Source organism: Carex rostrata, chromosome 18 (assembly GCF_964058835.1).
Source record: "Carex rostrata chromosome 18, lpCarRost1.2, whole genome shotgun sequence".
NCBI classification, from domain to species: domain Eukaryota; kingdom Viridiplantae; phylum Streptophyta; class Magnoliopsida; order Poales; family Cyperaceae; genus Carex; species Carex rostrata.
The window spans coordinates 4,266,926-4,292,827 of record NC_135935.1 but is presented as its reverse complement, the minus strand read 5'-3'; the positions used below and the strand labels follow the sequence as shown (position 1 = coordinate 4,292,827).

Sequence of the window (25,902 nt, the reverse complement as noted above, 5' to 3'; positions counted from 1 at the left end):
GGACCTGGTCCGCCGTCCTTTTGGTTTTAGTATCCCCTATTGGCTAGTTATTGTATATAATTTCAAACCAGTGGTGGTACAGCATTGATATTTTTTGCATATTTACCTTTCATAAGGTAAAAATTGCATACTAAGTTTTGTGGCATTCGACGGACAGGGATATTTCCAGTTTTAGGTAATTGGAGAGGAGAGTTCAGAAAAAAATAATGCGTCGGAAATAGTACCATAATAATAGGTCATAACTTGTAAGCCCTCGTGAATTGAACAAAATAATTTATAGATAATTTAGTGGTTTTTAAGCAAAAAAACATATTTTATTTATTTATGGCAATATATAAAATTCTTTTCTTTCTTTCTTCGTTTCAATTGATGAGCGTGCAGGCGAGGAGGGGAGAGCGGCTTCAGCTTGCAGCTCGCATGTGAGAGAACGGGAGATCTTTAGTTGAGATCTGATGCCTCCTATGGATTTCTCCTTCTCGGGTAATTGTTTTTGTTATTTTATCTAGTACTGTACTTGTTGTTGGCCTTTCCAAGGGGCGCATTGTATGAGCTGATTTTGGGTTGTTTTTTTGGGTTTTAAACTCGATTTAACCGGCGTAATTGGTAGTATCGCGACCAAAGTTAGCTGTCTGGTATAAATTCGCTTGAATCGAAGCTTATTGCCGTGGTGATATTTTTCGGAAATATTCTGTCGCGTGACTTTCTGTTGGATCTTTGTTATTTTTAATTTTTTACTTTTTTTATGTATAAATCAATTGCGTTGAGCTGATAAACCTTTATCATTGCATAAAGCTTGTATAATTTATTTTAGAAACTCTTGGGTAGAGCTGAACTTTTCTACAAGCAAAAGGGTGAGGATTTAAAGACTTGTGTTTTCTTTCTCGAGGGATTTTTCCTGGGTTCACAAGTTTTATTTCTAGTTTCAGTAAAGTGGAAGTATTATAAGCTTTCCCAGTTAATGTTCTTTTGCATGCTTTATTTCTGAGAGGAGAGAAAGATTTTAAGCCGTGATCCTAGCAATTGCCTTTGCATGTTAGTTTATTGAGTAAAGTGTCAAGTTTCTTATATCATTTATCTTCTATGATATTGGGATTTTTCTCTTTAGCATAAAACCCATTCATTGTATTGGGAATTTGATTGGAATTATGAGGCCTTTGTGTTAAATTTGCTCGGTGTTTTGCAGAGAAAAAGAGAAATGCATGCTATGTCATAGATAATTCCATTTAGTCTTCCCTGCCCAAATCAAGGTTCTTAGGGTTTTGGTTTTTGCATGTGAAAATTGATCAATCAGATGATGTATTGAGTTAGAGATGCATTTGATTACAATAATTTTGGTATATTACAAGTTAATTATTGAATGTGTTTCAGTAAAACCGTTAGTATTTGTTTCTAGGGCCTTTCATATTCACTTTTTCTTAATTGTAAGTTCATGAAGTTTATGCTGATAATTTTTTAGTATAGATCACTAGTTTGGATTAATTTGCACCTATTGATTAAAGGCAGTTTACAAAGTTCCTTACTGATTTAAAGTTAGAAGGTCCTTCATCTACCCTCAGGATCGCTCCTATTGAAGTTCCACCATTCTTTTTTTCTATGATTTTAGTCTGATAATTAGTGATTACATAAGCACGTCTTCTCAGTTTTAATCATTGCTTACTTATCTGTTAGGTATGTTAGGTAAAGTTCTCCTTGTTTGGCTTTTTCATGCAAGGGTTGTTAGATGGAAGAAATTAGGCCCAAAATAGAATGCTAAAGTCAAACTTACATGCTTGACTGAACCACATTGTTGTCACAGTAACAGTGATGTATTGACAGCGACCATCATTCCTCCTAATTTCTTATAATAATTTCTCTAGTATTTACCCAGAATGATTCTTAATATTTGTACAGCATGCAATCTAGAGCCATCTAAATGCCGCACCCTGAGCATTGATCAGAAGATCCAAATCATACGTGACCTGTCCAAGAGCCCTGATACTGCACAAGACAAGCTCCAATCATGGTCCCGCAAGGACATTTTAGACATTTTATGTCATGACATAGTAAAGGAGCGGAAATTTACTGGTCTCTCTAAACAGAGAATGCTCGAGTACCTCTTCAAGGTCGTCACCTCTGGTAAAAACCTTAATGACCTTCTAGAAGATGACCAGCCAGTGACTCAATCCCCACCTAAGCGTCAGAGGAAGGCCGACACACCGATTCGTGTCATACCGCTACCTCCTACTGACTCACCAAGTAGTGACATCAAAAGTAACGGTACTGCTGGTACTGCTTCCAACACAAGATTGTGTCAGAATGTAGCATGCAGATATCGTTACAGTGCTTCTGACCCATTCTGTAAAAGGTGCTCTTGTTGTATCTGCTATAAGTACGATGAGAACAAGGACCCCAGTTTGTGGCTGTTTTGTAACTCTGATCCACCGTACCAGGAGGGTTATTCTTGTGACAGGTCATGCCACATCGAGTGTGCTTTGAAGCATGATAAGGCTGGTATCGGTATGGCAAAGGGTGGTAAGAGGCTTGATGGAAGCTATCATTGCCCTTATTGTGGAAAGGAGAATGATTTGCTCAGGTTACCTCTCTCTTATACCCAATATATGGTTTACTAATATCCAATATGTTTGGTATTCTTTGCAAATATGCAGTCTGGTGTTACCTGCACCATACCCAAATATAATACTACAAGAACTCTTGGTGTAAATATGTAGAATTGTTAATGCTGTTGGAAAACATGGTTTTGACATTGCATCTTAGCTTGTGTTGCATAATTGCAATAGGTGTGGTTAATATGATGTATATGGGAAATGAGGCTACAAAGGAAAGCAATGTAATGATATGGTCTGGGAAGTAATGTTTTATTTTAGTTTTCATCCCTTGCTTTGTGGATTGTGCAACTTTTTTTGTTTCCTTCCATTACCCCAATGGGGGCAATAACATATGCTTTTTTGGAAGTTAATGAGGTACGTCTAACTTTGACACCAATTATATTTTAGAACCAAACAATGCAAATTGATTTGTTCTATCTACTTCCCCTTCACCTTTCAGTTATCCTTCTATCAAACAGGGTTAAGTATCGTCCAGAGCAATACGTTTGTTTTGGAGCTTGTTCATTTCCAGTAAAAATCAGAGTGCTATGTTTATTGCTTCATGATTCCATTTCTAAGCCTTAAATGAAAAATATACTAGAGTTTTGAATTTGATTATAATTAAGCAATCAATGAACAATTTATATTGTAATTTATATTTATTCAGATCCTGGAAAAAACAACTAACTATAGCCAAAGATGCAAGACGTGTAGATGTACTGTGTTACCGCATCTATCTCAGCCACAAGCTGTTGAACTTCACAGAGAAATACCGCCACTTGCATGAAGTCGTGGACTTGGCAAAAAAAAAGCTGGAGATGGATGTTGGCCCTATAATTGGCTCCCCAACTATGGGGCGTGGAATTGTTAACCGACTCCAAGCTGGTGCTGAGGTTCAGAAGTTATGTGCACATGGCATAGAATTGGTTGAGCCCATTGTCTCCAGTAGCTTTCCTTCTCCAGTAGTTGAACAAAAGATAAAACGTAAGGCTTTAGTTTAAATTGCCATACCGTCTGTTATTTAGCAGATAGTATGGGCAAATGAGCAATGCATACCAAGTGATTATGTCAAAATCTATTGTTCAGTCTGACTATGTAGACATTTCAGTGTTAGTCATAACTGGTAACAAGTGGCCTTAGGAGGCTGAAGGAAACTGAGGGTAAACAGATTTGAATTGAATTAAGCAAACTGAATAAGATCTAAAAAATCCAAAGAGTAATGATGTAAATTGTAATGATCATCCCAGCACAAACTAGCACGGATGACCAGCAGTCCCCTTGTAATTCCCCTCTTTTGTATGTTCCTTTGGATGTACAAATAAATTGATATACCTTTTCTTTTCTTTTTCAGAAGCTTCAATACCTTCAAGCTTCATTAGATTCCCAATAGTGGCATCAACATGCCTGACTATAGTTCTAAAGGTGGAGGATATTAAGACTTTGCCTCCTGACCTGGCTGGGTTTGATCTTTGGCACTGCAAGGCCGACACTTCAGACTACCCAGCCAATCCAACTGGTACAATAGTTCTTCCAAACCGTAGCATAGTCATAACCGAACTTGCACCGTCCACTAGTTACAATTTCAAACTAGTTGCATTTAATCACGTGAAAAATGAATTAGACTCATGGGAGGTCAAGGAGACCACAACATGTTATTCGAAGGGTGACCCAAAAGGAATTGAAGTTAGGAAGCAGCCGAGTTTTGACTTGTCGAATCCCTCGTCAGAAGGTGGTGAGTCGAACAATAGTGCAGCTGTTTATGCTGATTTGAACAAATCACCCGAGAGAGAAAGTGATGACAGTGATTTTGATGGTTGTGTAAATCCTGATCTTAATGGGTCGGGTTTGGGTTCAGGCTCGGGTTCAGGTCAAGTCACAAACGTGAAAGAAAGCCCTGAAACAGAGGAGATGAACGGTGTATCAGCTTCGGCACTCGATGAGGAGGCAGTACTGAATATCATTCCAGTTTGTAAAACCAGTACAGGCTTGCAAAAGGAATCGCCCGATCCGAGATCTGAAAATGAGTCAAATGGGCCAAATGGAAATGACATGGCTAATGGAGCAGTTATACGGCTCATCTCAACCCGACCTGTTACACCTGGCCAAACTGAGAATGGAAAGGCTGATAACGTGTTGCTACCAAAACCCTATCGGGAACCAGGTAGTTCATCTAATAAACGAGTTTCAGGCCACAATGATGAGTGCATGGATGGATCATACGAGTATTGTGTGAAGGTGATTAGGAGGTTGGAGTGTGAAGGCCTGATTGAGTCGAATTTTAGGGTCAAGTTTTTGACTTGGTTTAGCATAAGGGCCACACCTCAAGAGAGAAAAATTGTCAATGTTTATGTGGATACTTTAATAGATGACCCAGTTAGCTTGGCAGGACAGCTGTCCGACACCTTTTCAGAGAGGATTTATAGTAAGAGGCCGCCTCCTGTACCGACTGGCTTTTGCATGCAACTTTGGCATTGAGAGCTTCGGCACAGGTTGGGTTCAAATTCAAATTTTTGGGGGGTGGAAATTAGTGTGGAAATATGGTTTCATTGATTGGCAGGTAATTTTATTGGTGAAGAGGTGGTATTTCATTTTAAGTTATACCTTTTGTTGTCGTTCTTCGTTCTTGTTCGTTGGTTATCTTGGTGGCACTGACTTTTTAGAAATTGCTGTAATAGTGAATTTAATTTATGAGACATCATTCATTATCTTGTTAATGTTGGTTGTTTCTTGTAAGTGAAGTCGTTGATTTAATTTTCCCTCATCTTTCTATCAAAAAGAGAAAAATGTACTCATCTGCACAAAGTACTGACAAATGGATCGTTTTGTGGTAGTATATTTTGAATTAAAATTTTAAGGAGATCAAATAGATAATTCGGAGGATATATATGAGTAGAACTAGCTGTTCTTAAGTTCACCAAGTAACTAAAACCCGATAAATCAGTTTCAAATGAAGAATCCGAAATGTGGAAACTTACCTACCTTACGTGTGATGTCTATATGTAAAAATTTTAAACATTCGAATTAGTTTAGTATAAAGTCAATCAGTTAAAATTACAAGATTAATAAATTAATTTTAATGCATTCATTTTTTTGACCGCTTGATTTTATTCTAAATTAATTCGAATGTTTAAAATTTTCACATGTAGACACATCACTCGTAAGGTTGACGGATTTTAGCAGTTCAAATTTGTCATTTGAAACCAATTTAACGGATTTTAGATTTGAATTCACCAAAGAGCTTGGTGAACTTAAGAACACCTTAGTTCTACTCAATATATATATCTAATTTTTTTCTAAATAACGCACCAATTTTCTTATTTGAGATTAAAAGATTGTAGTCATTCTGATCCACATCTCATGCTTAAATAAATATTGTGGTCATTTAGTAAAAAATTTTTTTTTAACTACTTGGCCATATCATTGTTTAATTATTCAAGAGTCGGGCACAGTTCCCAATGGTTCCTTTTCACTTATTGCAGATCTCACTCAACATTTCGAAGGAGGTATAACTGTAAAATTCTAATGCTCACCACCTCTCCTTTTTTATTCTAGACACAAACTAACATGAAAAGGAGAACCCTAGATCATGTTTATGCCGTTTCATTTGCAACTGGCGGAGGCTTTTGAATAACAAAAGACAGGCACTGGCACTGGCGACTGCCGTCAAAAGAAATGAGCTTGATATATGCAGTTGGATAGGTATTCTTGCATTCTTCTATTTCGCGCAGAACCTGAGACGAGTCGGTGCAACCAAACATTGGAAGCTTCCAGAGAGTCCAGTATCGTCCGTCGTAGTAGCCTGGTATCCTGCTGTTGGTACGGTGCACTGCCCCTCCCTCCAGTCATAAAGAGAGAAATGCAGAGTTTCAGATATAACTCAAAAGAGTATAGTTCAGGGCTGTACCGGTACTGATCAGTAGGTAAACCATACTAGTAGACTAAACAAGGAAACTAGGATTACTATCTGTACACACTGGTTTATATACTGCACCGTGCAGATAAAGGCACCTGGGGTTAGCATTTTTACGCGGTAGAAAAAGAAGATGTCTGATGTCTCCCTCAATTTTGTTTTGTAGATCTCAATATATATGAAGCACATGCGGCATTCTAGACTAGTAAATTTAAATACTATAACAAGTGCTCCATACCTGATCAAATTCCAAGCAAGGGACCCATCCTTTGGAGAGAATATAATCCACCTCCTTTGCGATTGATTCTTCAGATAAAGGAGGTACATAGGACATCGTCTCAAATTTCTTGTTATTCATGGGGTTCCACGTCTATGAATTAATTTATCAACAGAATTTCAAACCATGATGTAGGAAATATACTTAAACACCTTATTTTTCCTCAAAAAAAATATACTTAAACATGATGTAGGAAATAAAATAAAACAAAAACATTAATATATATATATACCTGCATGCAATAAACTCTCAAGGAGGTGCGTGTGGTTTGCAGTTTAGATTTCCAGGAGAGCGCATTCTTTTGTGCAGAATGATTAAAAGATCTTGAGCAAAAAAATTTGGTACCAGTGCCGACCTTTGGTTGTAGAGAGACGCTAGACATTTTGTTCCCTCAGTTTCTTCAATCTCAAGAGAGAGAGAGGTTGTGAGGGAGTATGACGGTATTTGAAGGAGGTTTTGCAAAAAGACAAGAAGTTCAGATCATGTATTCTAGAATGCAACCATCAGCTTCGTTCAAGTAATTTAAGCGGGTTTAGATTCTTTGTGACGCATATGTAAGAACGTCATCTTGTAGCGAGTCAATGACAGATGTCCTTGCGCAAGAACAAAATAATAAACTGCGTGAAAATACATAAACTATGCGGGTCCCAGATACCAGTTACTCGGCTGTACATGCCCTTAGGTCTGCTATTTAATGAGGATTATATTCCAGCATTAAGATGAGGCTCCGCACTCAGGCATCCAAACATGGATTGATTACCTTGCCTTGATATATATTCTATAGCTTCTAAAAACCTCAGAGACCCATTTATCTATCTTTTTTATAAATCAAATTTATACAGAAGTGGGCAAGGCCATGTGTTCTGTGCTATATATATATAAAAGGTATCTCGCTTCACAGAATTGTACTCGGAAAATGTTACAGAGGAAGAATATAGCTCGGGATGGAGAAGATAACCGTCTTTGGTACTCTCGCCACCTTTTATCTTCACGTCCTTATCCTTTTCTTTATTTTATTTTTTGTTTGAAAACTTGGAAGAGGCTTCCAAGGGAAAAACTTCCAATTTTTCAATGTAATATAGCTAGAGACCAAATATCGTCAACAGATTTTTTGGTCTTATACTCAAATGCTTCAAATAGGAGTCTGTTGAGAAAAATGTCCTCTTGCAGCCCAAGCTGCCTCAAACAAATCACTTGTTTAAGAAACCAAAAAAAAAAAAAAAAAATCACTTGTTTAAGTTATTTTTTATATCATTAACCTCCGTCTGTATTTAACACCTGTTATGGACTTGCTAACCTGTGAACCCTAGTGCCTTTTATTTGTGATCTTGGCACCGCATTTTTTCCTACTGCTTGGTGATGATCCGAATAGATTGTTATTGCTTTCATTTATGTCCTTTCACCAACAGTTGATGTGAAGACAAAGGCAAACATTTGACAACACCTTAAAATTATCGCAGCAGGATGCGAGATACTCTCTCTCTCTCTCTGTGTTTTTATTTTTACTGCTGTTAAATGACCCATTGGCAGCATGATGCAAGAGTTGCACGTATGCTGCCTCAAGTAAAAGTGAACTTTTGAGTCAAGCAAATAAAACTAACAAGATAAATCGAGATGTGAAATGGGTCTTTTAATTTTGGTCCGACAATCCACCAAATGACATCCTGGCTCCTGCTACCGTTACATTTATGACAGCAGATTCGGACCAAGTAAAATAAGGTACAGTAAACCTTTATAAAAAGAAAAGAAAAGAAGGTACAGTACAGTGATCAAAATCCATTGCTCAGTGCAGTGTAGTAATATTAGGTAATATGCGGCGCATATGCGTATGCGGTTCCGAACCGCATAGAAAATCAATATGCGGTTTAATATGCGGTTTCGCATATGCGGCCGCATATTAGGCCGCATATTTTTGACCGCGTATGTTTTAACAGGCCGCATATAATTCTTGAACTTGTTATTTGTTCTAACTATTTGTATTTGTATTTGTATTACTATGTATTATTATGTATTTGTACTGTTACAGAACTTGTTGGTTTTTACCTGACCAAACTGATAATAAATCAGCTGTTATTCCTTGAACCTGTTATTTAGATCCCAACCATTGGACTTCATTGATGTTGGAATCGGAATAACAGTAACGGGTTACTGTAATTCTCAAGGAAATGTATTACTATTTGTATTACTCTGTATTACTAATTTACTATTACTGATGATATTGGCATGTTGTCATTACTATGTATTTCTATTTGTACTCATAAATTCTTATTCCTATTTGTATTACTATGTATTTCAATTTTCAAATATATATGAATTCTTATTTTAAAATCCGCATATATAAATCCGCATAGAAATCCGCATATGCGGCCGCATACCGTATATGCGGTATGCGGTGCCCTTCCGCATACCGCATAGAAACCTAATATTACTACACTGGCTCAGTGACAGACAAAAAGGACAAAAAGAGAGAAAAAGAAAAATATAAAATTAAAACTAAAAAAGCATGCAAAATTTGTGTTGTATCATAACTAGAAAAAAAGATTAGGATTACAAATAAGAAAAGGTATTGCCTTGTCGATGTGTCTTTGCACGCCCCTGTTTTATTTGTACCATCCAGCAAGTATATACCTCAATCCAAAGCACATTAGACATGACAGAGCCTGTACAAAATGCAAATTTGCAGTCTTGTAATTAAGATGTAATATTGCATGATATTGGAAAAAAAAATCTGGTTTATTAAAAAAGAACTTGTGGCAGAAGAATAGAAGATGCCCACTATATGTCAAATATTGTGGAAAATATCAACAATATGCTGATAAGCAGTTTGGGTACTACAAGGTGTTATGAAAAAAGAAATAACCACTTCATCTATAACCCAATAATGGGAACATACTTAGATTGGGAGAGTAAACACAAGTCTTTTTTCCCTATACAAATTATTCTCCGAACTCCTTCACGTACCTCATAATATGGTATTTCTGCAAATAAGGTAAAAATAGGTGCTCTTTTGGAAAAGTATCTTAACTACTACAACAATCAGAACTGAAGAGAGGTAAATAAATAGACCGAGAGAGAGAGAGAGAGATGTCATGCCTGGAAGATGAGAAGTCTAATGCAAAGAGCTTTCTCGGTGCATCGGCCAAACAAGCGAAGAAACAAATTGACAAGGTTCATGTCATTTGTACCGGTCAACAAACCTGTTTGTGGGTCAAACCTACACCGAATAATTAATCAAAGGAGTCAAAGAGGAAGAAATAGCTTCTTGTAAGGCTTATTTGCAAAAATAAAATAAAAATAGTAGTAATACCTTGGCAAGCGGTGTCTAGGACAAGGAACAAAATGAAAGAGCTGCACAATTAAACTTATAGCAATTATTAAAGGTAGAGTGATAACTTATAATAGAGTTGAATAAAGGAGACCTTTTTATTTGGTTACTACATTAACTCAAACCTGAGGACATGAGTAGAGAAAATTGAGTACTTGAGGCAAAAAGAAAAGCAATAACGTTTCACTGCAGAAAAAAAGGACATCAGTTATAAAAACCTATAAATGTCATACAATAAATTTTCTCAGTTTTGTTTAACAAGCAAAATACAAAATATATCTACCTAAAGTGTCCCAAAATTCCAGCCACTGCCAAGGACATGCCCGCAAAATAAGTGTATGTATCGCCAACAAAAACCGAGGAAGGATACCTGAAACAAGTGACAAACATAAAATGACCTAATAAATAAGACATCCTCAAACCTCTTCATTTTAAAGTACACTAAGTTCCTTACCAATTGAAAGCAAGCAATCCCAAGGAAGTGGTCAAAAGAGGCAACACAATATAGATTGAAAATGCATGAGCTTGCTTATAATCAGGGTCAATAGATGCACCAATTTGCATCAAGTTATGTATCAAAACCTAGAAAAGAGAAACAATACATAAGCACTAAAGTCTCATGCAAGTAGTGTATAGGGACTATCAGGTATAATCTATAAACTAATTAATTATAAAACTGAACTTTGGCCGCACATATCAGTGAAAACAACTTCCCAACTTGAGCCAGTTCAATTGTGAAACTGGGCCTCAATTAATCCAAGTAATCACTATTTTCATTCGAATGTGCAATGCTGCATTTAGACCTAATGCCCAGCTGCTTTAGTCCCAATTTCCCCAATTTAGCTTTAATCTACCCTTAATTGCGCAAATGAAAAATTAGACAGCAGAAATGATGAAGAAAAGAAAACTGATAATCAATCCTGCAAGAAAGCCCAACCATTCACCATTGTAAACATAAGGTTCCTCATGCTCAAACCAATAAGCCATTAGGGTATTGCAATTTGAGGACAAATCCTCACTATAACAGTTCAGTGATTTCCCTCAAATTTTGTGTTGTAGATATAGTGCAACTTTTTGCAATATTCCGCATAAGCCATTATTAGCTTTTTTTTTCTTTTATATCCCACAATTATGTCACTGAACCTCTACGACGCACATGGGCCCTAATTGTACCTCCATTACACCTAATTGTGCGACTACACCTATAAGCATTAAACCATCATTTACTTTCAACTACAATTGAAAGTAAAGCAAGCCAATAGCAAAACAAATAAATGGAAGCCTACAGTCAAGCTGGAAGGGCCCTGCCAGAAAAAAGGCACCCAAAAATTGATAAAATAATTGTTCGAGTTAATAAAATGAAAAATGTAGGAGGAGGTAAGGGCATTACTGCAAATGATATAACAACAGTTTGGCCAACCTCAAGCCCATTAAGACCAGCATGTATGTTTATTGAATTGGTGCAAAATACTACTAGCATTACCATGTACACCTTATATATCCAACCTACACAAAGAAAGAGAGTTTTTAGAGAGAAATCAAATAGACTTTCTTTTTGAAAGAAAAAAAAAAAGTATTCCACAGTATTTGGAAACACCACCAAACAATTCTCAAATTTGCAATCAACAGTCACAATTTTTTGGCTATCTAAAAGAACATTGAACTAAAACAAAGGCAATACAAAAGGGAAAATAAAACTAACCTATTCTGAATCTTTCTTAACGAACTCAGACTTAATTATAAGATGTTCATGCAAATTTGGTGTCCAACCTTTGGACTTGTATTAAATATAAATTTTAATTAAAATTGTGATTAAAGAAAATAGAGAAAATAAAAAACTTTCATATCTATGACAACACAATAAGCTATTTAAAAGACGTAGAGTGTAGTTTCAAATAATTTATCTTTTATTTTTTTAGCAAATAAAGAACTAGTGAATGTTATTAAATATTTAGTAAGTCGCAAAGTGGTATATTTCCTACCAATATTTTCTGTATCACAACATGGTACATCACTTCATCAGTTCAAAATTTTTTTGAATACATGCATTAACTCACAAACAGTATGGAGCAGCTACCATGGTGATTTTTGCAACAAAACTAGTAGAAATACATCTCCTTTCTATGATTATCAAAACCTAAGTTTAAAAAAGAGTTATTTTTATTTTTTACCTAGGTCAAGAACTGACAGGCCTACATAAGGTATAAGAGGCTTTGGTATGATGATAGATGTATGGCCTGCATATGCCATCAACAAAGGTAGAGAAGCACATGTAGGCAACACCAATTTCCTACAGGGAATAATATGATTTTATAGGGACATTCAAAAATTATGCGACAAAAATCAGGCACAAATCATCAAAATTGTAAAAACATACACTCTCCATGGTACATCAAGTACATCATCGACAAATCCAAGCAGAGTCATAAAGCATATACATGCCAATGCCGCATTGTATTCAACAAGCCACTGTAATTAAGTAAAATTATTTTGTTAAGGCAGAACCATGATTGATATATCAGCCAGAGTACCAGTACCATGCCTAATGAGTATAGTAGCGGCTTGCAAATGCTCAAGAGTAAGCCAGCCTTAGCCCAGTTAAAGCCTCAATCAACCTTTAATGGGCATCTAATTCTTGATTCAAACCCAATTAAACTTCATTTTTCCATAAATTGTGCAATTAAAAATAAAAAGAACCATTAAAAATATTTAACAATTAGAGGATATCACCGAACTGAGTATTATACTTGATAGGTACCGTATTACAATCCGAATAGAACGTTACTAAAATCAGGTAGTACCAAGCATAACATGGAAAGAAATATAACAAACTTAGGATTAAAGCTTGAAGAAAGCATACTTCGGAGTCTGCCGTCATGTTGAACTGCTGAAGCACAATAGCAACAACCAAAAATACTATCGCAGTTACAATTCCCAACGTCTCTGGCCTGAAACAAGTAGCAATTGTTTAGGATTTCAAATAAAAAATGCACAGAAGCCAGACAAAACCAGTGGTCATATGAACTTTGAGAATAGTTGCAAAATCTTCTCTCAAGCTAAATTTCCTGAGCAAAGTAATGGAGAGCAAATAGATAACATCTGTGTTCGAGTTGAGTAGATAAAAGTAATACCCATGTAGCTTAATTGATATGATTTCACAAAAATGTACATATGTTCATATTTCAATGCTAAGTTATAGCCCAGAGTGCTTTATGGCATTCCTTGAATTATGAAAAAGTAGCATGCAGTAACAGTTTCTAAATGAGAAAAAGTAAGCAAGTTAAAGAGAGAACACTCACACTTTCACTGATCCTTGGGATGTTCCCCTTTTATTGATATCATATCCAAACAAGTTCCTTCTCAACAAATACCGGGCAGCCACAGGGATCAATTGGACGGTGATCCACAAACCACCTAGGCTCATAACCACACCGATCAAGATGGAAAGGCGGAGATCATTTTCAATCTTATAGTACACGAACAGCATATAGAAGAATGGGATGAAGAAAAAAGCTAAAACGGAGACGATCAAGCCTAGCTTTGGTGGCCGGAGAGAGAACTCCTCGGTCGGAGGTTCAGGATTTGGAGGTTGCGGTCCACTGGAGGCGACCGTTTGCTCGACGACCGGCGTTCTCCGGCGAATCGACATGGTTGTACGACAGGAGACGATTTGGGGCACGACCGTGACGTACGATTTGGGGCGAGCGGGTCAATTTCGACCCGATTAGAAGTCGCGAGGAGGAAAAAAGAGGAGCGGGCGACTCGGTCAGGGAGGAGGGAGGATTGCGCAGCGAAAATTTAAAGACTAAAGCTCTGCACTTGGGACCCACGGATATTACGTTGCCCGCAACCATTGCTCGCAAATGGTCGCTGACGAGTGGGACTGAGTGGTAGAAATGGAGAGAACCTCGAATGAAAACTAGAGACGATTTATAAAAGAGTAAGGCTAGGAAGCTACCGGTAGTTAACACAACTATTTGCTACTCCTTTTTTCAACGTTTGATTACCTTTAAAATTCGTGCTAGTAATTGACGCTGAGAAAAATAACGGAGACATAATACACCTTTCATCTCTCTGTTAGCGACTTTTCATCTACCGACTCTTGCCCCCTCCCGTCGCCTTTTCTCTTCCCATGCGCAACCCGCCTAAACCCTACCTCTACCCTCTCTCTCTCGTGATGGCCGGGCACGCTCTCCCCTCTATCTCGTGACGGCCGGGCATGTCTCGCATCTTCGATTTGTCTCACTCGCTATTGTGTCAAGCTCGGCTCCGGTGACCGTTTCTCCTCCGCCTAAAAAATTTAAAAGTATCATGTAAGTCTTTCTCTCCCTCACTTGCTGTATTGAAATATACTATCAATAATTGAGAATTTTGAGTTGAAAATACCAGCGAAATTTATGATACGCCCTTTGTAATCTTCAATTTGGATTTTGAATTATTTAAGCAATGAAATTAATATTTTTCATTTTGTGAATCAATAGGAAGCCACCAAGGCACTGGAATGCACTCATAACTGGTTTTTTAATGGTGTACATTGTACTTATTTTTAACTCTTGCTTCCTTCCAAAATTTGCAGCATAGAGAACTAATAGATCTTGGAAGATGAGAAATCATTAGTATGTTACTCTTTAGTTGACTAAAAAATTACGATTCCAACATATTTATATCTGAATTTTAAAATTTTGACATGAATTTTAATGACATATTATTTTTTGTGGTGATTTACTTCAAATGAATCCCGACTATAAGGCTCCCCTGGACTACAAGTTATTGTTGAAAGAGACCAGAATTTCTGTATGTACCTATTGTTATTCTTTTTGCGAGCCTACTCTATGCATCACCATCTTGGCTATTAATTTTGTTTTGTATTTGCAATTTATGATAAAAGAATGTTATAGTAAACATTTTCATTGTATTTGCAATTTTTATTTAATTATGTAGTAGTTTGTTCTCCTTTCTATGATAGACATTCAATTCACATTTGCAATTTTAAGCAGACAGAATAGATGAGTGCTGGCAATAACCTAATACACATCTCTAAAGGGTTAGCATTCGAACAAGAAGAAATGATTGCTGGTAAAAATCTGGGCTACAGTGATGGAGCAGGGTGCAGTTTTACATTTTCTGCTAAATTGAGAAAAGTTGGAGTACTGATTCCAGTTTTAGCATTACTAGTTTTCAATTGATGTGCAATTGAAGGAAGTAGGCTCTCAAAATAGCATTTTAAAATGTTTGATTTAGTTTAGTATTTAGTCTAGAAGGTTTAAATATTTCTTTTACTCAAGCAGTACCAGTTATGTAATTTTATTTTCAATTGAATTGCTCTTATAGGATGTAATTTTATTTTCAATTGAACTACTTTTGTAGGCTGTAATTTTAATTCCAATCAATAAAAGCTTTGTCATGATTGAACTACTCTTGTAGGCTTTAATATTCAATTGAACTGCCCTTGGGTTATTACTCAAAAATAAAAGATTTTTATATGCATGATTTTGAGTTGCTTATGGTGAAATTATCAATCTTGTTGATTTGATCCAATTGAGTCTGCTTAAGCATTTAATTATCACTTAGTAATTACCTAGAAATGGAAGTGTACTAAAAGTTAACATGCCTAGTTGAGATTCATAATTAAATTTTGCACTTACAATTGTACTAAAAGTTACCAACTAATGTGATATTACAAAGCACTGGTAAAAGAGAAAAACAGGAATAGTGGATACAAAGCAATTGCAATTGGAGTATATTTCATTTCTTATTTCTGCCATGTATCTCAACCAAATTTCGTTTTTTTTTTTGTCATTTTAGTAATAGAAGAAACAAATACAAGGTACCAGTGATGTATTACTATAATAAAAAAAACACACACACATGCATCATATACATATATATCTTCATATTAATTTGCCTTGGTACCAGTACTACAACCATATGAGTTATAAAATTGTCGTGCCTCAAGGTCACTACCAAACTCCATACCAACAAAAGGTTCCATATTCTCATCACCTTTAACATCTTCCTCCTCAGACTCATCACCTACAACATCATCTTTCTCTTTCTCATTACCTCCAACCTTGCCTTCCTCAAAATTTGGAATTGGAAGCCCGCATTTATCGATACTCATGTTACCTATTTAAATAATTAAACAACATAAGAAAATGAAATGATTGAACTAAACGTGTAGTGATTTCTGAAAAAAAGTTCTTAATTCAATAGTTTGTGAAATTTCTTCAAGAAAGCAAATTTCCACCTTTATTCTAATTGAATCAGCAACAAACAAGATAATTAGGTCTAAACAGACAGTCAAGCTCATAAAGTACCTAAACTGAAATTATTTTCATTAAAAGCTAGAATTCAAAATTCAATAATAAACGTTTCTTACATTTATGGACTGCTAACAAGATTGATAAGTAATCGTGTATTATAGGAATTTTTTACTCCAGGGTTTGCTCAAATTCTTTAAAAAAAGACAAATCTATATCTTTCCTTAAATCAAATTAGCCACAATCAAGGTAATTAGATAATCCATAAAGCTCAGATAGAGACATACCTAATTTGTGGAGAGAGGGTAGCGTCAGAGGAGAGCTTCAACAGGCGTAGAGAGGGCAACGAGAGGAGAAAAGCTTTTGCGCAGAGAGGAGAAGAGAAAAACCAGTGAGCGGAGAAGTAGGGTTTAAGCAGTTTCGCATGGGGAGAGAAAGAGCGACGGGAGGGGAAATGGCGGTAGATGGAGTCACTAAGAGAGATGAAATTTGTATTCCGTCTCCATTATTTTTCTCAGCGTCAATCACCAGCACAAATTTTAAAGCTAATCCAACGTTGAAAAAAGGGGTAGCAAATAGTTGTGTTAACTACCGGTAGCTTCCTAGCCTTACTCTTTATAAAATACTAGAATGGCATTGATTAGGCTACATCAGCACTGACGAGTGCCATGGTTGCTGACGTGGCGTTCTGTGACTGTTTAGAACTGATTTCTTACTCGTTTCTTGATTTTCTTTAGTTGTTAGAGTCGTCTATAATTGTAGATCTCATATGTGGTGTCAATTTAACGAATTATATTGCAATTTCTGAGCTCTACCTCAAACTTGGCTTAACACCATTGTTGTATCAGTAAGCTTAATTATTAGAAATTGGTTAGATTGCTTGTTTTATGTGTTCAATTCATGTGTTATTGTGCTCCATATCGTCGTGTACACGACAAAATCCTTACCATGTGCACACAAGCAACCGAGAGGGAGGTAATCAAACCCCTTTTTCGATTCTAAGAGGAGGGGTGGTAGAGATGGAATGAGGAGGGATAGAGGATCAGAGAGTGGGGTATACATGAAATTCCCCCGCAGTGAAATGAGAGCAAGGGAGAGAGAGAGAGATTTGCCCCATTCGCCATGGCCAGGGCAGAGATTCAATAGAAGGGGAGGGGTTAGGCAGTTAATTACATTTTAGATATTGTTTAGCATAATTAATTTCAGTTAATGATTTAATTGGACAAATTTGTGAGTTTTGATAATTTAGAAGGGTAAATATGATATTATGAGTTTTAGAGGGGGAAATACATAATTTCAAAGTTTTTGAGGGGTATACATGAAATTCCCCCAAAAAAAAATTAGAGTTACTGTTGGATATTGTAGTGATAAATAAGAGTATTTAGATAAAAGTATGAATATAATAGTTATCTCCACGTTTGGTTGTGGTCTTAAGCTAAGAGGCCTAAATTGGTTATTTCAACTTAGGCCGGTCTAAATTATTCATGTTTGATTGAGGTCTAAAGTTAAATTATAGCTTAAACTATTCCTTGTTTGGTTAGAGTTGGTGGAGGACTAAAGTTTTGAAAGCCTAAATTAATTAATTATTTATAATAAGATACTAATTATATAATATTAATATATTAATAATAACTGTAATATTATATATTATTCTAAAATTTATTTAATATATTAATAATATAAAATATTAATTATAAATTATAAATTAATAATAATTATTAATAAAAAGATACTAATTATATAATCTTATTAAAATAATTATCTAATATATTAACAATATAAAATATTAATTATATAATTATACATTAATAATAAGATACTAATTATATAATATTAATATATCAATAACAACTATAATATATTATAATATTATTATAATAATAATTTACTATATTAACAATATTAATTATTAATTATATAATTATACATTAATAATAATTATTAATAATAAGATACTAATTATATAATATTAATATATTAATAACAACTATAATATATTGTAATATTATTATAATAATTATTTAATATATTAATAATATAACATATTAATTATATAATTGCATATTAATAATAATTATGAATAAGAAAATATTAATATATAATATTAATATAGTATAATATTATTATAATAATTATTTAATATATTAACAATATAGGATATTAATTATATAATTATATATTAATAATAATTATTAATAATAAGATACTAATTATATAATATTAATATATTAATAATAACTATAAAATATTATAATATTATTATAATAATTATTTAATATATTAACAATATAACATATTAATTATATAGTACTATATATCGTTAATAAGATATTAATTACACAATATTAATATATTAATAATAACTATAATATATTACAATATTATATAATAATTATTTAATATATTAACAATATAACATAATAATTATTAATAAAAGGATATTAATTATATAATATTATTATAATAATTATTTAATACATTAACAATATAAGATATTAATTATATAATTATATACTAATAATAATTATTAATAATAATATACTAATTATATACAAATAAAATATTATTATAATCATTCAAGTTATGCCACTAGGTGGAATAAAAATTAAACCATCATGTGAGGTGGTTTAATTTAGGCCGGCCTAAAGATTGGCTTATGTCATCTTAGTCCGGCTCAATTAAGGCACGTTTGGTGGAATAACGAGGCCTAAACTCCTTATTCCACCCTTTAGGCCACAACCAAACATGGTGTATAGGAACTAAAGTGTAAGATTATTTGTGTATATGTAGACATAACCCTAAATTAATGAAATGAATCTTTCCAGTTTCAAACTCACCGTAACTTTATGGTATCAGAGCGGGAAAACGCGTGAGTTCGCCGCTGCCTGTTATGCGTTCGCCCAGTGACGCTGTTGCTGCTCTGCCGAGCGCCGTTCACCGTAGTTCGCAGCACAGTGTTGCGTGCAGTTCCACAGTGCCTGCATAGTCGCCGCTGCCAGATCGCCGGTCGCCGCGTAGTTGCCGCAGCACAGTGCTCCAGATCGCTGAGTGTTTCCGCTGAGTCTAGCTCAGCGTGTGCCTCTCCACTTGTGTTTTTTTTATCGGATTATTTCTGCCTAAATTGTTTTTATCTCTGCCTCTCTCTCTCTAAAAAAAAAAAAAGAAAAAAATGGCAGATGACATAAGCTTCTCTAAATCGTCTCAAGTTATCTCAATGAGATTGGATGGGGCTGAGAACTATCTGTTGTGATCAAAGCAAATGCTTATGCACTTGAAGGGTCAGAGACTAACCGGGTATGTTACCGGTACAGTAAAGAAACCCGTAGCTATGGGAGAGGAGAAGATAGAGGAAAAACCTGAGTTTCAGAAGTGGGAGGCAGACGATGGGCAGGTTATGTCGTGGCTGGTCAACTCGATGGAAGTTAGACTGCAAAATCAGTTTACGATGTTAAACACCGCTCGACAAGTGTGGGATCGGGCGGCCGAGATGTACTCTCAAAAGGGTAACCATGGGCAAATCTATCACCTCCAGTCTAAGTCAGACAGTCTGATATAGGGAGAAATGAGTGTGACTGAGTATTTCTCAAAGTTGAACAATATGTGGGAGCAAATGGATTTCTTTGATCCTTTGGCGATGAAATGCTCAGCAAATGCACTAGCCTTCACAAACTGGTTGGAGAAAAGAAGGACCTTTCGCTTCCTTGCTGGCCTCAACACTAAGTTCGAGCAGATCCGACAGAGTCTCTGGCAGAGGAATCCTCTACCTTCTCTTCGTGATGCCTTTGTAGTAGCAGTTCAAGAGGAAAGCAGGAGGAAGGCAATGGTATCTTTGCCAGTACAGGAGGGTTCGGCTATGTTCAGCCTGCCACACACAGTATCCTCCCAGGGTGACAAAGTCTGTGATCATTGCCACAAGAAGAATCACACTCGGGAGACTTGCTGGGATTTACACGGAAGACCAGCTAGAGGTCGAGGTCGTGATGGTGGCCTTGGCAGAGACAAGGTAGAAGTCGTGGACCAGGACGTGGTGGAGGATACCAAAAGGCGCATATGGCTGACAGCACTAGTACACCAGGTTCAGGCACTGATGATATGGTGACTCAACTGGTGACTCAGCTTGCAGCTCGGTTCTTGTCCACTACCCCAACTAGCAGTGCCTCATCTACTGCTGCTCCATCTGGGACTGACGGTTACACTCTCTCCTCTCTTCTTACCACTATAGTTAGACCTGTTGGCACTGTTATAAAAGCCCTAATAGCCGAGTCTAGTCCTGATCGATCCTGGATCGTAGACTCTGGGGCATCTAAGCATATGACCCTTGACCCTACAATGTTCAAAACCTATAAGCCTATGTCTGGGAGAGAAAAGGTACAAACAGCCGATGGCTCGCTTTGTTCGATAGCAGGAGTTGGGGATGTAACATGTACTCCATACCTCCAGCTATCGTCGGTCTTTCATGTTCCTAACTTCACAAATAACCTCCTATCAGTTAGTCAACTGGTGGATGATCTTAACTGTGTTGTTTCTCTGTCTCCTACCCATGTTGTGCTGCAGGAGCTGAAGACAGGAAGAGTGATTGGTATTGGCAAGAGGAGTGAAGGCCTGTACCGACTCAAGCAAGGAGGGGAGTTTTTGGATCCACGAGCCTGTTTGGCAAAGACTCCAGAATTGGAGATGGTTTTGTTACATAGCCGTTTAGGGCATATATTTTTTACTGTGCTTGGAAGGTTGTATCCCAAGTTGTACTCTAAGTGTAGCAAGACTAAACTAGTATGTGATGCGTGTGAGTTTGCTAAGCACACCAGAACAATGTATCCCTCTTTTGGTAATAGAAGTTTTTCTTACTTTGATATTGTTCATTCTGATGTTTGGGGGCCCTCGAGAGTTACTGCTCTATCTGGTTCAAGGTGGTTTGTCACCTTTATTGATTGTTATAGCCGAATGACTTGGCTGTACCTGTTGAAGAGTAAAGAGGGAGTTCTGGAGTGCTTCAAGACCTTTCACAAAATGGTGGAAACCCAATTTGAGAAGAAAGTGAAAATGTTACGCTCAGATAATGGCACAGAATACACCAACAGGGCAATACAAGACTTCCTATGAGGTTTAGGGTTTAGGGTTTAGGGTTTAGGGCAATACATCAAACTACATGTGTGAATACACCTGAACAAAATGGTGTTGTAGAAAGGAAGAACATGCACATCCTGGAAGTGACGAGGTGCCTCCTCTTTGCCATGAATGTTCCAAGGTACTTTTGGGGGGAAGCAGCGCAGACTGCTACATATTTGATCAACTGAATGCCTTTGAGATCGGTGGACTTCAGTACACGACTTGAAATGCTCACAGGGACCACCTCATTTAAGGTACCTCCCAAAAAGTTTGGTTGTGTGTGTTTTGTTCATAACACAACTCCAGATATTAGTAAACTTGATGCGAAGGCCCACAAATGTGTGTTTGTTAGGTACTCCAGTGGGAAAAAGGGGTATAGATGTTATGACCCTGTGAAAAAAAGGATGCTGGAAAGCTTGGATGTGACGTTCCGAGAAACAGAACCCTATTTTACTCTCTCTGATGCACAATCTAATACATCTTCAGTCACATTTCATGATCTTCTTGAGGTGGTTGTCACCCATCCCTCGGACCGAGTTGGTCGAGAGGGGGAGAGTAAGGAATCTGACAACAGTATAGCCGATGATACTGCGATCGGCCTGAGTCCAACTACAGAGATAAATCTAGACTCAAGCATGGACCAAAGCCTACCACCTCCTAATAGACAGATCGACAAGGTTTACAGTCGAAGACCTCGCCATGAGGATGTTGAGCAATCTCCACTCTAAGATCAATACCAATTACTTGCTCATGTCAACGGCTAGCCCACACCACAACCTTCAGGTAACTCAGAGTTACCTTCAGGTACTCCTCTTTTCTCAGACCTCGATCTTCCTATTGCCTTGCGCAAAGGAGCTCGGTCAACTGTCTTGAAGAAAGGGGAAGATGCCTGAACATCACATCCTATCTCTCACTATGTCTTGTTTGAGACACTTTCCTCGACTTACAAAGCCTTTGTAACCTCCTTACACTCTAACTCTGTTCCACGTGATTGGAGGAAAGCAATGCAGGACCCAAAGTGGAAGAAGGCAATGTTCGAGGAGATGAGAGCATTAGTCAAGAATGACACCTGGGATATGGTCCCCAGACCGTCCAACAAGAGCACTGTAGGATGCAAGTGGGTATACTCGACAAAATATACTCCAGAGGGAAAGGTGGACAGATTCAAGGCTAGATTGGTGGCGAAGGGCTACACACAGACATATGGTGTGGATTATGAGGAGACCTTTTCTCCAGTGGCTAAAATGAATACTGTTAGAACCTCATCTCGTGTGCGGTAAACTTTGGGTGAGATTTGTGCCAGCTGGATGTTAAAAATACCTTTCTTCATGGTGACCTAAAGGAAGAGGTATATATAGAGATCCCACCTGGGTTTGAAAATGAACAACTGAAGGGTAAAGTGTGTCGTCTGAAGCGCTCCCTGTACGGGTTGAAGCAGTCACCACGAGCTTGGTTTGATAGGTTTTCTATGACAATGAAAAAACTAGGCTATCAGCAAAGTAGTGCCGATCACACTATGTTCATCCAAAGGAAAGGAGAGAAGATTTGCATTCTGGTCGTGTATGTGGATGATATAGTGCTAACAGGTAATGATCCTGTTGAGATGAAGAGGCTTAAGGCCAGCTTAGCCACAGAGTTTGAGATGAAAGACCTGGGTGAATTGCGCTACTTTCTAGGCATTGAGGTTGCTCGTTCAACAAAAGGGGTAGACCTTCATTTATGTGAAATTTTGCGAATGTCGTCCACATTTCTCAATATCTATGTGGAATTTTGCAAATCTAAACCCACAAATGTATTCTATCCATGATGACATACTTTCGGGCTCATCGTCATACAGGTATTTATACCTCATCGTGGAAGTATTTATACATGTACTTGTAAGTATTTATCCTCAATCGTGTTTGACTTCCATAAACAAACTTAAGTAACTAGTTTAATTAAATTTATTCAAAACACTGTGGCCTTCCAAGTTTAATTAAAGAGGAATGTTCCTGTACCCCGAGCCATCAAACCCGAGCCTGTCCCCGAACTGGTTTAACTGGGTTTAACCGTCCGCTAATAACGGTAATTTATTAATTTGCCATTAATTAATGAATTGCTGTTTTAACGCCTTACAGTTTTAATTTGATTGTTTTAAACGTTAGCTTTACATGCTTTTGTACTGTGTTTTAATTTCATGGACAGTTCGTTAGGAACAGTTGTAATCACCAATCCCTGAATTAGTCCCCCAGATTGTTAACGGTCCTCTAATCATTTTCTAACTAATTAAGTACTTTAACTAGTTAAACTAATGAATATAATAGTTATAGGGACTAAAGTGTAAGATTGTTTGTGTATATGTAGACGTAATCCTAAATCAATGAAATGAATCTTCCCAGTTTCAAACTCACCGTAACTTTAGTTACCTAACAAATTGAACATGATCTAATGCTAACCAAGAGTAGACAGTAAAAACCCAGTAACCCAATAAGTAGACAGTAACCCAATTTTATGACAAATGCATAATCACCGTAAAAACAAAAAATAACAATTGCATATGATTCAAAATTTCAAACCAAAAAAATATCCTATTAAGGATAAAAAAAATAACAATTGCAACTGATTCTAAAATCACTTGACCAGTAACCATGACGGAAAAGACCAGAATAGGAAATAATTTCATAATAATCAATTCTAATCTAAGAAATTGAATTCTAAAATGTTAAATTACCAGTTCAGAGAGCTTTATGTAAGTATAATAAGAAGGAAATTTTGAATGATGGAAAAATATAACTTACAATGAGAATGTTACTGAAGGAAGCAGTGAGCAATGCGATAGTACCAATAATCAAACTTCCAGCCTCTGGCTTTGCCTAAAATTTCACTTGCAAATGAATTGTGGTATCAAGCAAAGAAACAATATATAAAGCAGGCAACAAATTATAATGATCGAAAAAATAAGAGCAAAAGAGGACATCTTGATTACCAGGCTGAAAATTCGGCAGCAGGTATCATTCTAATCTAAGATCAATTCTAAATTTCTAATCATTCAAGTGTAAGAAATTCAAGTCTAAGTAGAACAATAAATTCTAATCATTTGATTTGATTTACCGTAGAGGCGACCGGCTAGGGTTAGCAGCAGCGGTGGGCACAGGTTGACAGGCGAGCTGAGCGGCTGGTGGAGTAGTCGTGCGGAGGCGGGGCTGGCGGAGCGAAGGCGGCGGTTCTTCTCTTTTCGCAGCCCGGCGGTTCTTCCCTGTGTTGGTTTAGTGTATTGATCGAATATATATTTTTGGGACTGAATGGCCTTGTATGATAAGCATCGTTGGATTTTAAATTAACGCCTCAAATGAATTTGTTTGTGTAATGGGATCCGATTTTTTATCTATACAATTTTAAAAAATTATAACATTTAAAAATTAAGAATAATTATATGAATCCCCCCACTCCCATCCCCCAATCATCCCGCATCTTTTAAACCTTCATTTATGTGAAATTTTGCGAATGTCGTCCACATTTCTCACGATCTATGTGGAATTTTGCAAATCTAAACCCACGAATGTATTCTACGCAATTTTATATTTCAAATGAGATCCATGATGACATACTTTCGGGCTCATCGTCATACAAGTATTTATACCTCATCGTGCAAGTATTTATATATATACTTGTAAGTATTTATCCTCAATCGTGTTTAACTTCCATAAACAAAATTAACTAACTAGTTTAATTAAATTTATTCAAAACACTGTGGCTTTCTAAGTTTAATTAAAGAAGAATGTTCCTGTACCCCGAGCCATCTATCCCGAGCCTGTCCCCGAACTGGTTTAACTGGGTTTAACTGTCCGCTAATAACGGTAATTTATTAATTTACCTTTAATTAATTAATTGCTGTTTTAACGCTTTACAGTTTTAATTTGATTGTTTTAAACGTTAGCTTTACATGCTTTTGTACTGTGTTTTAATTTCATGGACAGTTTGTTAGGAACAATTGTAATCACCAATCCCCGAATTAGTCCCCCAGATTGTTAACGGTCCTCTAATCATTTTCTAACTAATTAAGTACTTTAACTAGTTAAACTAGTTATAAGTACTTTAAAGTACTTTAGTGTACTTTAAAGTACAAGTTATAATGATTAGCTCGAGGATTGGTTTTAATTTGAATGATAAGCACAAATTTTAATTTAAGTTAAACAAATTGCTTTTGATATTTAAAACTTAAAAAAAGAGCGTTCATTTTGAAGTTCCATTTTGTTTCTGTTTTGCTTCGTTTCTTCTTTCTTTTAAAAATATTTGATGAGCCTGCTAACAATTATTATTTCGAAGTACTTGTTTCATTGTTATTTAATACATGTTTGTTTGTTTACAAATTGCCATTGTTGTGAGAAGTTCTATGTTGAGAATATAAAATAATTGATGTGTCTGCTAACAATGATTGTTTCGAAGAGTAGTTTCATTGT

General features: G+C 36.3%; 4 protein-coding genes across 4 annotated transcripts; 2 read left to right on the top strand and 2 right to left on the bottom strand.

Moving 5' to 3' along the window:
• The first annotated feature begins 320 nt into the window (after positions 1-320).
• VEL1 (vernalization5/VIN3-like protein) lies at positions 321-5,346 on the top strand. Its single transcript, XM_078319271.1, has 4 exons — positions 321-480; positions 1,891-2,572; positions 3,253-3,569; positions 3,937-5,346. The coding sequence occupies exons 1-4, from the start codon at positions 453-455 to the stop codon at positions 5,058-5,060; spliced, it is 2,151 nt and encodes a 716-aa protein (XP_078175397.1). The 5' UTR covers positions 321-452; the 3' UTR covers positions 5,061-5,346.
• A 597-nt stretch (positions 5,347-5,943) lies between these two features.
• On the bottom strand, positions 5,944-7,211 carry LOC144569610 (ribulose bisphosphate carboxylase small subunit, chloroplastic-like). The gene is made up of 3 exons (XM_078320057.1): positions 7,005-7,211; positions 6,734-6,865; positions 5,944-6,421 (listed from the first exon to the last, which is right to left on the bottom strand). Exons 1-3 carry the CDS (start codon positions 7,152-7,154, stop codon positions 6,176-6,178), a joined length of 528 nt encoding a protein of 175 aa, XP_078176183.1. The 5' UTR covers positions 7,155-7,211; the 3' UTR covers positions 5,944-6,175.
• A 2,021-nt stretch (positions 7,212-9,232) lies between these two features.
• Positions 9,233-13,834, bottom strand: LOC144569608 (uncharacterized). Its single transcript, XM_078320056.1, has 11 exons — positions 13,397-13,834; positions 12,958-13,045; positions 12,475-12,566; positions 12,269-12,387; positions 11,488-11,603; positions 10,552-10,679; positions 10,381-10,467; positions 10,223-10,283; positions 10,080-10,120; positions 9,866-9,986; positions 9,233-9,432 (listed from the first exon to the last, which is right to left on the bottom strand). The coding sequence occupies exons 1-11, from the start codon at positions 13,744-13,746 to the stop codon at positions 9,373-9,375; spliced, it is 1,263 nt and encodes a 420-aa protein (XP_078176182.1). The 5' UTR covers positions 13,747-13,834; the 3' UTR covers positions 9,233-9,372.
• A 5,796-nt stretch (positions 13,835-19,630) lies between these two features.
• On the top strand, positions 19,631-21,448 carry LOC144569614 (uncharacterized). The gene is made up of 2 exons (XM_078320066.1): positions 19,631-20,546; positions 20,912-21,448. The coding sequence occupies exon 1, from the start codon at positions 19,920-19,922 to the stop codon at positions 20,454-20,456; it is 537 nt and encodes a 178-aa protein (XP_078176192.1). The 5' UTR covers positions 19,631-19,919; the 3' UTR covers positions 20,457-20,546; positions 20,912-21,448.
• Positions 21,449-25,902: the final 4,454 nt, after the last annotated feature.